General features: G+C 40.0%; 1 protein-coding gene across 2 annotated transcripts in view; it reads right to left on the minus strand.

Annotated features, from left to right (window-relative positions):
- Positions 1 to 745: 745 nt before the first annotated feature.
- Positions 746 to 15,497, minus strand: part of LOC149267317 (TMV resistance protein N-like) — a 113,842-nt gene continuing 99,090 nt past the window's right edge. Inside the window, exon 5 of one of the 2 annotated variants that reach the window (XM_089432209.1) lies at positions 746 to 1,309. In XM_089432209.1, coding sequence (XP_089288335.1) covers positions 1,154 to 1,309 — 156 coding nt within the window. In that variant the 3' untranslated portion in view covers positions 746 to 1,153. Of the gene's footprint in view, positions 1,429 to 15,497 lie in introns of both variants that reach the window. The other variant, XM_089432218.1, reaches the window with a different exon arrangement.

Here is a 15,497-nt window from a genome sequence, read left to right on the forward strand (position 1 = left end):
AGAGTTAAGAAAAGTGGGGACAGGTGATTGGAGGGATAGTGACCATATTGGAAGTTGTCCTCCTGTATGCTCTTATGCCTGAATATTAGTATTGATATCGGGCTTCGAGCATGTAGAAAAACACATTACATACTTGGTGTGGGCCATCTAGAAGACTGTAATCCTTGTGTTCCACTATGTTGAGAGGAGTGCCTGCCAGTCTCAGAGTTCTGGTTATGGGAATATACATCTTGTGATGGTAGGCCACGTGGGTGCCATGCAGGAAATTTTAAAACGACCAAAAAAAATGTATTGTACGTACCCCATTCTTGTAACTGACCACGAGAGCCGGATGACATAATAACCACCTATGGTCAACAAGGGGGGGTTTGTTACAATACAGGGGGGGATTCTTGTTTTAACTTTTTAGGAATTGCATTATGGTAGTTATTTTGTGTCCTTTCTTATAGAGCTAAATTTATAATGAATTTTTATGCAGAATAAATGCAGCAGAGCAGTCCCAAGATACTGAACCAGAATTCATTCAGTGGGTTGGTCCCATGTAAACATCAACTCAATCCTAGATGCAAATAGTTCCAGTTTGTGGGCTTGAGGGTGGAGTCCAGTAACCATGTCTATTTGTTTGTTACATGATATGAACAATTGCAAATTATAGCATTACATAGAAATTTGGAATACAAGAACAGACCCCCAAAACAAAACATATCAATATAAAGGGTGAAATGATAAAGGTGCATCCAAGGAACATTACAAAGGCAAATGTTATGCATATCTGAAAATCAACTTAAGGTTAATGTAACAAACAACAAACTGAACATGGGAAAAAATGTGGTACCTGACACTCAGCTTTTTCTACTAGCAACTGCAAGACTTTACCGATCTCACATAAAACAAGGAGTGTTAGATAATTGTCCAATTTAACTGATTCAATTTCTTCTTGAATGCAAGAAATAAACCTTGAGATTTGCTCTTGTGATGGGATACTCCCTCGACTGGACATTGGAACAAATTATTGACAAGATCTGAAAGGTTGCTCAAACAATGTGCCGAATAAGATATTTGGAAAGATTCTATAGTAGCTAGCATTTGATTTTTCCCTTCTGTCTTGACAGCTGGAAGGACACCCTTAACATTGATGTCTCGCAAAATTTTCTCAATCAGATTCTCTACCATGGAAAAAAAAAATTGATAAACCAAGACAAGTATCTCTTTTACAAAACTTGATGTTGTGAATGTAGGTTTTCATTTGACTTGCGAAAGCCTTGACAAGCGCATCCCAAACTCGATCTGTCAACATTGAATCACCTTCCTGTATAGTCATGACAAGCTATATGGAAATAGATCGGCCAAGCTAATACTAACACTGTGAGAATAATCATCACATGACTGCGCATCCCGAACTCGACCTGTCAACATTGGATCACCTTCCTGTATAGCCATGACAAGATTTATATAAATAGATTGGCAAAGCTAAAATTGTGAGAATAATAATCACATGACTATACTACAACACGTAAAGCAAAAGGTCATGTAGCATTCAATGCTTTAGAGGAAAAAAAATTGCAAACAGAATCAGGGGGCATTGCTTACTTCAATGCTAAATTAGTTGATAAGTTATGCAACGTGTTAATGACAAGTCACAACATTAGATGCAGGATTGCTTAAGAAATCCATAACCTTATGAAATTGTATAAATCAGATATTTAAAGGAAATATTTATAGAGAGTAATTAGAAGGGATAATGCAGTTCAGAAATAAGTATTTAAGAACTAGAAGATAATCAGTATAAACAAATGACAACTAAGTAACAGAAATATGGGTCCATTATTTTCTTTCATGAGAAATATCTTTATATTCCATATGAGGAATATACATGTTTCAGTCCTCAAGAGACTACTCAGACTCAACAAAGCTCATCAAGTCACTTGCGGGAATTGAACCTGAGTGGGGACCTGAGTGGGGACGATAACAATCATTCCCCCCAACTGCTTGAGATAAACCCAATTGACATGTGTCTTTTATTTTATTCATATAAACATAATCAATAAAATAAAATAATAATATCAAACTGGCCCTTACCAGAAAAGGAGGAACAGATTTACCTAGGTCAACTTGAGAATGAGTGTTTTGATCAACTGCAAGGTTCTAGAATGCCAACAACAAATCAATTTAAAGTTTAAACAATTTCAAGAGCACAAATATATTTGCAAATTTTTGCCAGACTGCAGAAAAGATAGAACACTACTCAAAGAAATTACAATGAACCTTTGACAATATTTCATAGATAGTCATAATAGGATGCATTCACTATCTGTAGCAAGGATGTGTTCACTATATCAAACTCTCGACAGCCTATATATATACAGAATGATTCCTTGTATTGTTTATTACAATGTAGTGACAAAACTGCCATGCCCTGAAGCCTAAAGGTTAGAATCAACCAATCTAGTGTTATAATTTGCCAATTAGATTTAACATACTTGAAATATTGTTCTTTTAGTCTGCATGTTAGCCTTCCCATAATTGAACATAAAATAATCCATTCAATTGCAACCTTGTAGCAGTTATCTGATAAATTTCATTTTGAGCATGCATCCTTCTTATGACATCAGACATACTCAGGAGAAACATTTTGAAGTTGGTATAATTCAAACAGAGTGTTTCTCTTATTAGTATAGCCCCTACCTACGTTTGATTCCTGACAAGAAGTGGCCAATGCGCTACCTGCAAGGAAGCCACTGAGCCACCCAGGGGCTGCTAAGTCAGGCTACGTGGTTGTTCAGTGTAAGTAGTGCCTCTCCTCTTGATAGGTGGTGGATGCTCGCCACCACTGTGGTAATAAGGAAGCATTGTTCAAAAAATTATATAGCCTTTTACAGATGACCTTTCAGTAGTGAAAATTATCATCCATTTACAAGCTGACATTGTGCTTGGTAGATAGCCTTTCTGAATGTATCCTTCAAGGTGTAAAATTCTCCTTCAGCATCTAGGCTCCCTTGTCCTGCTGTTGATTTTGCCTTCGAATGCCTCTTAAACAGTGCATTTTCTGTGCTGCTTTGCTCCTACTCTAGATCACATTGCCTCTTGGGAGTCGAGCTTTGCAAGACATATATTCTATGTATTTGGTTACCTTCAAATTGTAATGATCTTCAATGTTTTTAATCTTTGTATTTTGGCTTGGAGAATCCTTCTTCAAAGATACATTTATTCAACATAAGTTCTTATTGTTGATTATGATACATCAATTTTTGTTTGACAAGCTAATTGGTTAAGCACTAAGATACAAATCTGAAGAATCCAGGTTTCAATATGCAAATAATTCAAACCTCCTTTTGACTTTGCATCATTTCCTAGACTATATTGCTATTATATTAATTTTTTATCTCTGCAGGAACAATCAATTGCTTGAACTTAACACAGGAGAAAATATTCCATTTTATCTAGTTTAGAAGGCAACCAATATCATGGCCTATTTTGGCAGCAGCCAAATTTAGAAGGACCATATTTAAAATTGAGAAATAACATCGAGAAGAGAGGGAAAGTACGGATTTCCTCAAAATCTTTAGAAGCTAGATTAATTACACATACCTGTATGCCTAGCGGATAGAACTGAGAGTGGTGGTTTTAAAGTTTTCCATAGATGTATAGTACATTCAAGATTAAGATTATGTTCAGAGGTTGCCATACTCAAGCATCCCATTGCATCTAGGGACTTTTCAACTGAATTCTGCCCTCCTAGACTTGCAACTGGCCAAGAAATTCTGTAGGAAGTACCAATTTACTATGTCTACAATCCTTGAATACCACTCTTTGCTCACAAGACACTGTTGACAAAGCATGATGTGTGTCTTATGTGTTGAAGAATTAAGGGCACTGGTGTTTGTTAGGATTCTTCACTGCTTGATAACAATTTGTGAAGCACTTTTACACTTATCTTAAGCTTGATCTTCTTCTTATTATTAGTGTGTGTGTTTCATCAAACTGCTACCGAAAACATAAAGACAAAAACACAAATGTTGGTTATCTGCCAGGGCCAAAACCTCTCTCTCTTAGAGAGGAAAACCCTTTGGTAAGTTTCTCTTATTGAAGCTTCTTATTGATCATTTCCAGACCCTAGAACCTTGACTAGGATGTCCTCCAAGCACAAGTCAAGTCCTCTCCTCTTTTTTGCACTTTGTTCCCCCGCACATAGACTTCCTCCTTCCGGCACTTTTCTCCCCATCACTTTGTCCTCCTCCTTTGTTTCTTGTCTAGAGATAGACCTTACTTGAGTGAGCCTTCTAGATGAGATGTTCCTCTTCTATCCTTTGCTCAAGCAGACTTCTTCAAACGAGATCCTTCTTGAGATATGGGTGTATGACTGTACTGCTGTTCTGTTCCCCTAGTTTTCTCACATGTGGAGGGGTACCCTTAGTGAATTAGGGTCCTTTTACCTTCGCTAGAGAGAGACTTCTTCATTTGACTTGGGAGGCCTTGTAGGCCTAATATCTAGCCCAAACACCAACGAATCTTGCACTGAAAGGTTACTGCTGTTATATCCACAATCTGTCCACCTTCTCCTCGCACGTGTGACTGTTTCTAGCCCTAGAATGATTGTTTCTAGCCCTAGAAACAGTCCCCTACACTTCGGTCTTCTTCCTCCTTTCTTCACTTGTCTTGGAGACCCTTAGACTTGCTTTTCCCTTCACTTTCTCGACTTCCACCTTCACTGATTTCAGAGCTTGCGTTCTATTCTTTATGAGGGAGTGGACAGCCTCTATATATAGAGGACTGTCCCTCCTCTAGGCTGACATTAGGCCGACATTCTGTCTTCAAGCCGACTTGACCATATCTTCACTATTTTCTTCGTTTTGATTCGTTTGAATGATGTTGTTGCATGGAGAGGACTTGAACTTTGCATGAAGGTATTCCTTTGACCTTTATACTATTTTATACGTAGTGTAACATGCCCTCAAAGGGTATTGCATAAATACATTGACTCTTGACTTCCTAGAAGCACTTTAAACATGTGCTTGACCTAATTCAATGAGCAAAAAACTCATTGAAAAATATCAGAAAAATAATTTCTCTTTTCTTGAATAAATACAAAAGTCAAACTTATATTTATGAAGACCGAACCTAGTTACATTTCCTTCAACACTCCCTCTTAACTAGGGAGGTATTCATACAACACTACAAGGTGTTTGGCTATGTTTCAATCTTGAAGAATTCACATAAGAGAAATCGGATTTGTGATCCATCTATTATAGCATCATAATAACCAACATTGTTTCCTCGGCAAGGCCTTGACTGAAGCTTTATCTCTCAATAGATCAGTGCACAATGTTGGCGAGGCCAATGATTTATAAACACCTTAGTCATTGTCTCTCAAGGTACATACCCACCTCGATGTTCACTGAGTATGACCTTCTAGGACTATTCTTGTCTTGGGTTTCTAGCCCTCAAAGAATATCAGTCCTCTTGCCCATTGTTTTAAAAAACGGCCGAGTCGACTCCGACTCGGCCGAGTCAGACCGAGCCAATTCCTAGTCGGGTAGGCTCGATGGCCGAAACAGAATGGTTGGCCAAGTTGTTACCGAGCCAGTCATTGACTCGGTCAACTCGGTAACAACTCGGCCGACTCAGTAATGACTCAGCCGGCTCAATAACAACTCGGCCTACTCAGCTCTTTGACAAAAATCCTGAAGCACATTTGTCAAAAGTTGTTCCGCCTCCTACATATCAATGGTTGGGTTGTTGTTTATTGCATATTTATAGCCCTAAACTTTAAAGTAATCTATCACTATGAGAAAGTTTTGAAAATTACAAGGCCAAAGTATGGTTATCCGAGTGGCATGAATTAGAAAACTGAAGCAATGCATTGAGCCATACAATGTTTTTAAAAAGGCAAACATTCTGGCAATGGACTAATAAATACATATATACCTCTAATTGTTCTAGAGCTTGACCAAAATTAAATCAAGGGTTTTGAAACTTCATTAGGGGCAGAGAATTGGTATTAATGTTGTTGTAGTCTAGTGATTGTCCTTAGGCCGAGGCAGAAAAGAATCCTGGCATTGGTGGTTAAGTATGAACTTTGTATTGGATAGTGCACTGGGTGCCATTTTGATATAATGGATATATTCATGAGCCTAGTTTGATCATATGTTGTCTTCTCTCTAAATTCTAAAGCTTTGTGTTTGGAAACATGAATGAAAATCGTTGTCTTCTCTCTATATTCTAAAACTTTGTGTTTGGAAACATGAATGAAAATCTTTAAAATTATGTTTTTTATAAAAAAAATATATTTAATGTATTTTTTGCAACGACCGAGTCATTGAAATCAAACCGGCCGGGTCGATACCGAGTCATCTTCATCATCACGACATCTTCGTTGAGTAGAATTAGTTATCTACATCTTTCATATCTCCAAGGCCTTCATAGGTGTCAAGGGTCCTTCCTTCCTTTGTCAGAGTTGACCTACCTTCTTTCGAGAGATATATTCAAAGTATCTTGTCAGATAGTGATTCTCGGTGATCATGGTGCTCTTCACATGCTTGATCTCTTTCTTTATTTGCTTCTGTTAAGTTATGGTATGTTCTATGCTTATAACAGTTTATTTCTTTTTCTTATTATATTCCACAGATTAGCAATCACATGTACATAAAGTAAAGTGCAGATAGAACATTAAACAATCGACAGAAAACAAGCCAAGACAAGAGACACAAGATGTGGCGGCTAGCCAGGGACAAACCCCACAATGTGTGGGGAAACCCTTTGATCAAATCTTCTTTTATCTTCAATAGTTCAGCAGAGAGAAATAGTACAATAAATCTGATTTATATCAACAATAGCATACCCTAGATCAGCAGCATCAACATTAGCGACTTCATCATCAAAACTAGGGCAGTCGATATCTCACAAACCGACTGTCGGATCGGCTTGATTCCACCGCCAAAAGTTGCAGCCTTCAGAGGAGGTTCAGATGAACCTACAGCGCAATTCAGATGAGGAGATCTTCTGGTCCACACAGGTCAAACTTCACTTCTGCAGTTGCAGCTTCAGTTTCAGCAGCTTCCTTCAAACTAAGGCAGTCGATATCTCGCAAACCATCCGTCGGATCGACTTGATTCCACCACCAAAATTTGTAGCCTTCAGAGGAGGTTCAGATGAACCTACAGTGCAAATCAAAAGAGGAGGTTTGATGGTCCACGCTGGTCAAAGTTTGGATCTACAGTTGCAGCTTCAGTTTCAGTAGCCTCCGGCTTCACATGTGTGAGAGAGAGACCCTTTTCTGCGCAGTAGAGAAAAGACTCTTTTCTGTGCAGTAGAGAGAGAGATGTGATGGGATGAGTGAGTGCAAATGAGGAAAAGTCCTCTTGTATTTATACACAACTGATGATGTTTGAATAGATGCGACTGTTGGACTTCTGAGCCTACATGAGTTGTAGGTCGGCTTGATAATAATTCCATAATCAAAATAAATTCATATCTCCATGAATACTTATCGGAATCGGATGATCTTTAGATCAATCCTACACCTCTCGACGAGAGAAATCTAATAAAAATATTAATAGCCATAAATAAGGTGACCCACATGAAGTTTGGCCCTAATTTCCAATTTAACACTCCCTCTCAACTAAGGAGAACTTCATCTGCAATTTGTCTGTCGGTCGCTACTATTCATCCATCAAATGCACTGCCCTGTACAACCTGACCCTTGCCCTGCTCTATTCTGCCTGTTTTTCTTTGTCTTGTTCTGCCCTGTACTGATCTGTATGGCTCTGCTCTGTTATGCTCTGCTCTGCTTTGTTCTGTTCTGCTCTGCTTTTGTCCGAATTATGAAAAAGAAGAAATGATCGAGGATGTATCATACTAACTCAAAATCAGTCTCAGAATATGTACCACTAGTCCCAGACCAGTCTCAACCAACCTGAAGTCAGCGTCATAGTGAGTACAACTCCTACCACTGGTCCCAGACCAGTAACATCCTCCACTGACTCAAAGTCAGTCTCAAAGTGCGTACCACTGGTCCCAAACCAGTAACAACCGACCCGAAGTCAGTGTCATAGAATGTACTACTACCACTGGTCCCAAACCAGTATCATTGATCCCAGATCAATGGAGGTCATCCTAGCATAGGGAGTACGGTAGACACAACGATGCGTCCATCGGTACTACTATGGTCCCTAACTTCATTTCCCTGCTCATTGATCAGATGAGAGGTACTTCCCATGAGTCCTAGACTACATGGGTCGGATGCCTCGACAGGAGAACTAATCAATCCTGTCCTCACAGGAGAACACATCAATCCTGCTACAATGGCCATGGAGAACACATCATCCAGGCCGCCATGGAGAACACATCAATCCTGCTACAATCGCCATGGAGAACACATCAATCCGAGCCTCACAGGAGAACACATCAATCCTGCTACAATCGCCATGGAGAACACATCAATCCAGGCCGCCATGGAGAACACATCAATCTAGGCCTCACAGGAGAACACATCAATCTTGCTACACAGGAGAGCGAATCATCCTGTTCCACAAGAGAGCGAATCATCTTGTCCCACAAGAGAGCGAAGCATCTTGTTCCAGTGCACACCACCAGGGGAGGGTGAGTCACTTGTGGTCGTATGTTGCTCCAGTAAGAACCGCAAGCCCTTAGAGTTCCCAGAGCTCAATGTATGCAACATGCAGGACCCTTGTACAAGGGTTTCTTGACGACTCCAAGTCGTTTGGGAAAATCACAGATTAGATCTTTCCTCGGAGCTTTGACAAGGTGCATCAACCTGTACATCATCTTAATGCGATGGAGCCTCCTTGCTCATCGACTTACCATATCCCTGATGATGTCTATCTGCTGAAGCAATCGAGGAATACGGGATTCCTCAATAATCGAATCCCACCTCTGGTTGTTACAGAGAATCACAGTGGTATGTGTTCAAACAGCTCACTGAAGAGCTTCCCCAACCAGGCAGCTTCATACGAGATCATACTCGTAAATATGTATCCGGTCTCGGCAGTGCTTATGGCAACCGACTTCTGCTTCCTACTCATCCATTATATCGAAGCAGAATCCAAAGAGAAACAACACTAAAAAGTGCTCCAGTGATCCTCCACACTACCTGCCTAATCAGCATTCGAATAATCATGCATATTCATATTTCCGGCAGTGTATTTCAATACATGAGAGGTTGTGTCCTGAAGACATCTCAGAAGATTCTTGGCACCAATCTAGTGAGGCTCAACCAAATATGAGCTCACAATGCTAACTGCAAAACATATGTTCGGACGGAGGTTCACCATGAACATCAATGCGAATGAGTTTTTGAAACCCGGAGGCATTTCCCAAATCTGGTCCGACATCACTACCATATAACTTCTAAAAGTTAAGATCCTCGAGGTAGTCACAGGCTTGCAATCCACCATACCAAATCTTTTCAGAATCTTCACCACATATTTTCCTTGAGATAGGAAAATTTCCCTTGGCTTTTGCCACACTTCAAGTCCTTGGTTCTTCATTTCAAATTCAGAAGCCAACTCCCTCTTACATTTGTGAATGAGAGGGTATGCACCTGTTAGAAAGAGGTCATCCACATACAACACCAGTATGAGAGGCTTGTCATCTTCAACCTTAAGGTAAAGATTAGGATCGGTTTCACTCCTAGTGAATCGCAGCTTCATCAAGTAGCTATCGATCCTCTCATACCATGCTCAGGGTGCTTGCTTCAGCCCATAGAGAGCCTTCTTCAACCTGCATACATGAGATTTTCAATCATAAATCTCAAATCCTTCGGGTTGCTCCACATAGACCTCTTCTTTGATAGAACCGTGCAAGAACGCGGTCTTGACATCCATCTGATGTAGGTTCCATCCTTGTGAAGCCACAAGGGCTATGATCAAGCGGATGGTCGTATATCTGGCAACAGGTGCAAATATCACATCATAGTCTATAGTATATACCTTCCTTCTGGGAGAAACCACGAGCAACAAAACGAGCCTTATACTATTTCGTACTTCCATCTGCTGCAGCTTTATGTTGTAAAGCCATTTTGAAGTAACAATTGTCTTGTCCTGGGGTCTGGGAACTACTTCCCAGACATCATTCTCCATAATAGACATCATTCTTTGGTCATAGCATCCTTCCATACTTGATGCTTGACGGCGTCTGAGAATGATGAAGGCTCATTTTGTATGATCGTGCTCATGATGGTCAGGTATTCGTGACACCTGTTAGGTTTCTTACTTTCACGGAAGGTTCCTCGAGGTGCAGCATGTCCTTCAGCATCATCAAGTATCCCCCTAAGCCATGAAGGTCTCTTCCTAGAAGAGGAAGGCTCAGGTGGATAAATAGGATCCATCGGTTCTTCCACATCAGGCATTGTTACATCATCTACCCATAGAGACAGCTTCCACAATCATACGGTGCCACACCATTCTGCTCTGGAGTATGTGGTGTAGTAGTCTCCCTCTTAATTCCAACCTCAGGTATGCCTGAGTGAACCAACTGCAATATATCGGAGGTCTTGCTTAGGCTTGAGGGGAATGGTCCCCTTTTGAGCTTTCCTTCGGAAGATCCCGAACATACACCTTCTTTTTCTACTCGGAATTCGGGCATCCCTGTACCATATGTCTTACATCGAGTAGATCTTTGTAATGAAGGTGGGCAAACCTCCAATGCCAAAGTTTGGACTGAAGAGATGTGTCATAAGACATGACACCTACCTAACTTTCATCGACCTGATAAAATGAATCAACACGAAACCCAAGAGTAAAGGCATCTTTAACATTATTTTTCGATACACGTACCTTGCCATCGTTGAAGGTTACCTTGTAGCCTTTGTCTTCCATTACCGAGATGGACACCAAGTTCTTACAAAGGTCAGGTGCATTTAATACATCCTGGAATTTCTAGCCTTCTTGAATGGTTGTCCTCTTCCTTGATTCCCAGCTCTCCTCTTACCTTTGCTATTGAATTTATCGTTCCTTTAATTGCCATCAGAAGGATTTTGATCATCGTCCCGGTGTGAATCCTTTCCATCAGGGTACTCCCTTTTATAGTGACCTACTTTATCGCAAATGTAACATTGTCCTTTTCTTCCACCCTTAGGTCCAGCCTTTCCTTTTGATTTAGTCCCGGAATTATTTCTTTTCTTAGCATGAGAAGAAAAGGCAGCAGGAGGACCTTTAGGCATGGGCATTTCTTGCTCTTCTACCCTTGTTTCTTCTTGAATGCATCTAGCCATTAATTCCTCGAAACCAGGAATTATATTATTGTTCAGAAGAGTAGTCCTGAACACGTACCATTCGAATGGTAATCCTCCAAGAGTTGTGAGTGTCATTTCCCTGTCAGTAATAGTTTTCCCAATAGATAGGAGATCGTTCTTGATCTCGGTGATTCTTAAGAAGTATGCTTGCATACTCTCATCTTTACCCTTCTTGATTTCCCTCAACTTATTTCTAAGAAACAAAACTTGATTTGCATCATTGACTTTGAATAAACTCACCAGTCTATCATAGATTTCCTTGGAGGTGTCTAGTTCAGAGATGTAGGCCACCAAGTGCTTGTCGATAGAGTCCCAGATGATCTTCTTTGTTTTGACTTCTCCATTTTTCCATTTGTTCCAGGCAGCAGCGGATGCATTTGATGGAGGCTCAGCAATATTGCCTCTTACATGGTCCAGCATTCCTTGATCTTCTAGGTTTAGATCGATAGACATCTTCCATCCGTGATAGTCAGCTTTCTCACGGAGCTTGTCTTCGGTAGGAAAGAGTGTTGAGGACCCCATAGTTCTTTTAGGATAGCCTTGCCAATCTTCTCTTCAGTGATTGCTCTTGCTCTTGCTCGGGATTTGTCTTCACCTCAACTCGGATACCATGTTAAGTTACGGTATGTTCTATGCTTATAACAGTTTATTTCTTTTTCTTATTATATTCCACAGATTAGCAATCACATGTACATAAACTGCAGACAGAACATTAAACGATCGACAGAAAACAAGCCAAGACAAGAGACACAAGATGTGGCGGCTAGCCAGGGACAAACCCCACAATGTGTGGGGAAACCCTTTGATCAAATCTTCTTTTATCTTCAATAATTCAGCAGAGAGAAATAGTACAATAAATATGATTTATATCAACAGTGGAAAAACCAAGATCAGTAGCATCAGCATTAGCGGCTTCATCATCAAAACTAGGGCAGTCGATATCTCACAAACCAACTGTCGGATCAGCTTGATTCCACCACCAAAAGTTGCAGCCTTCAGAGGAGGTTCAGATGAACCTACAGCGCAGTTCAGATGAGGAGATCTTCTGGTCCACGCAGGTCAAACTTCACTTCTGCAGTTGCAGCTTCAGTTTCAGCAGCTTCCTTCAAACTAGGGCAGTCGATATCTCGCAAACCGTCCGTCGGATCGACTTGATTCCACCACCAAAAGTTGTAACTTTCAGAGGAGGTTTAGATGAACCTACAGCGCAAATCAGAAGAGGAGGTTTGATGGTCCACGCTGGTCAAAGTTTGGATCTACAGTTGCAGCTTCAGTTTCAGCAACTTCCAGCTTCACATGTGTGAGAGAGAGACCCTTTTCTGCGCAGTAGAGAAGAGACTCTTTTCTGCGTAGTAGAGAGAGAGATGTGATGAGATGAGTGAGTGCAAATGAGGAAAAGTTCTATTGTATTTATACACAATTGATGATGTTTGAATAGATGCGACTGTTGGACTTCTGAGCCTACATGAGTTGTAGGTCGGCTTGATAATAATTCCATAATCAAAATAAATTCATATCTCCATGAATACTTATCCGAATCGGATGATCTTTAGATCAATCCTACACCTCTCGACGAGAGGAATCTAATAAAAATATTATTAGCCATGAATAAGATGACCCACATGAAGTTTGGCCCTAGTTGTCAATTTAACAGCTTCTCTTTGGATAAATTGGTCAACCATATTATGCTCCTTGAGAGCACTTCTTCATTGCTTGCTTCCTAGACTAGTCAGTGTTTCTTCTTGCTTCTTAGTCAGGAATCTTATACTCCTTATGTGAGCATATCCTTTTGTTGACCTTTATTGCATTGTAGTACATGCCTTCAAGCATGTCATTGGTGAAAGAGATTCTTTCCTACTCGATCATGTTATAGAACTATTCCCATGACTCAATAATATACAAATGATAACATGACTAAACTTTGATGCATACATACCTCATCTTGATTCTCCTTTGATCATCTTGACTTTATTTTATTGCTCATGGTGTCTCCCTTCTTGCTTCATCTTAACTTGCATGCTCATCATCTTTTTCTTGAATCCCATGAATGGGACTTCCCAATGACACATCTGCTTCTTATTCATGAATCTTCTTTTGAAGATTCCATCATAGGATCTTGAAGACCCTTTCCCTGCAAATGTTTCTTTCCTTTTGATGATGAAGGTCTTCTAAGATTCTTAATCATGATCAATTTTCTTTCATCGTGGGATGAGGTTCTATACTAGGTATGCTCCTTCTACATGAACATCTTGAGCTATATCCACCATGCTCCTATATTCTAAAAGATATTTCTAACCATGCATTTTGTTCTCATTATAAATGCTACTTCTACATGAGTATTTAGAACTCTATGTACTACATGCTTCTAAATTCTAGAAGATGTTTCTAGCCATGCAATTTTATTTTATTCCTACATGCTCCTATCCTACTAAAACATTGAAAGAAGACTTGAAGTAAAGAGTTTGACTTAGGCATAGTAGAGATCCGGAGGATCTTCCTTCTTTTGCTTATTTTCTTCTTCTTCCACCTCTTGAGTCATGTGAGCTTCTTCCCTCTTTCTTTTGATGTTGTTGTCCTTCTTAAGCTTAGGACAATTCCTTTTGTAGTGTCAATATTCTTGGCATCCATAGCATTGGATTTTGGACATGTCTTTGTTGTTTGTTCTTCATGGACTAAATTTGCCAAATTTTCCCTTTCTTTTGGCCATGGTAGCAAATGCTTGCTCCTTTGATCCCACATCTCCCTTTGCTCTAAGTCTGGTTTCCTCTGTCTTGCATAGATACCACATTTCACTTAGTGTGGTTGCTTCCTTCTTGGCATATATGCTTGATGTGAAGTTGCCCCAATCCTCAGGTAGAGCATTGAGTACTATAGTTGTCATTTCTTTGTCTGACATGACTTCCCCAAGCTCTTGAAGTTGATTCCTCATCTCAGAGATCTTCATGAAGTAGGGAGCTATTCCTTCCTTTGATATCTTCATCTTGTACAATTCATTTCTTATAGATATCACTTCTCTGGCTATGGATACCGAGAATAGCTCTACTAGCTTATCATAAATTTATTTTGATGCTTCAAATTTGGAGACATAAGGAATGAGAGAGTATTTGATTGATTCTACTAGAATCCTTTGAGCTCTTGTCTCATCCTGATTATACTTTGCTAAGGCTTGAGTTTGTTCCTTAGGAGGGATAGTGATATTCCCTTTGACATGTTCAAGGGGTTCATTCTCCTTGAGAAGTAAATCAATCCTCTTCTTCGATGCAAGAAAGTTATTGGTACCTACCAATTTGTTGCTTTCCTTGCAAAAAGACATTGACGTATATTCAGAAGGGGACATATACTTACCTGATAGATTTTGAGATGTAGTGGATTTGCTTTCTCCTTGAAGACTTGATGGCTTGCCTTTCTAGGATCTTGATGTTCTTCAAGTTGCCTTCTCCAAGTGGACTTTCTTGATGAAGATATTTGCTTGGTAACTTGTAGATGATGTAGGTCCCTCTTTGATCTGTACTTCCTTGTAGGTGCCTTTGTATAAGGCTCTTCTTCTTGCTATGTAGTCTTCCTTGATGAATGATAGATGGTAGGTCTTTTTTTTCTTGAGTAGATTAGGCTTGATGCTTCAACCTTGTAGATGTCTTTCCTTGATGAGTGTTCTTGAGATGCCCCTTCCTTGATGTGTCATCTTAGTTCTTATTCCATGTTGAAGAATTAAGGGAAATGGTGTTTGTTAGGATTCTTCACTGCTTGATAACAATTTGTGAAACACTTTTACAATTATCTTAGCTTGATTTTCTTCTTATTATTAGTGTGTGTGTTTCATCAAACTGCTACCAAAAACATAAAGACAAGAACACAAATGTTGGCTCTCTATCAGGGCCAAAACCTCTCTCTCTTAGAGAGGAAAACCCTTTGGTAAGTTTCTCTTATTGAAGCTTCTTATTGATCATTGCCAAACCCTAGACCCTTGACTAGGCTGTCCTCCAAGCACAAGTCAAGTCCTCTCCTCTTTTTTGCACTTTGTTCCCCGACACATAGACCTCGTCCTTCCAGTACTTTCTCCCCAGCACTCCGTCCTCCTTCTTTGTTTCTTGTCTAGAGATAGACCTTCCTTGAGTGAGCCTTCTAGATGAGATGTTCCTCTTCTATCCTTTGCTCAAGTAAACTTCTTCAAACAAGATACTTCTTGAGATATGGGTGTATGACTGTACTGTTGTTCTGCTGCCCTAGTTTTCTCACATGTGGAGGG

This window comes from Pinus tabuliformis, chromosome 6, assembly GCF_031772625.1.
Source record: "Pinus tabuliformis cultivar Carrire ecotype Pingquan chromosome 6, CPIR1, whole genome shotgun sequence".
NCBI lineage: Eukaryota > Viridiplantae > Streptophyta > Pinopsida > Pinales > Pinaceae > Pinus > Pinus tabuliformis.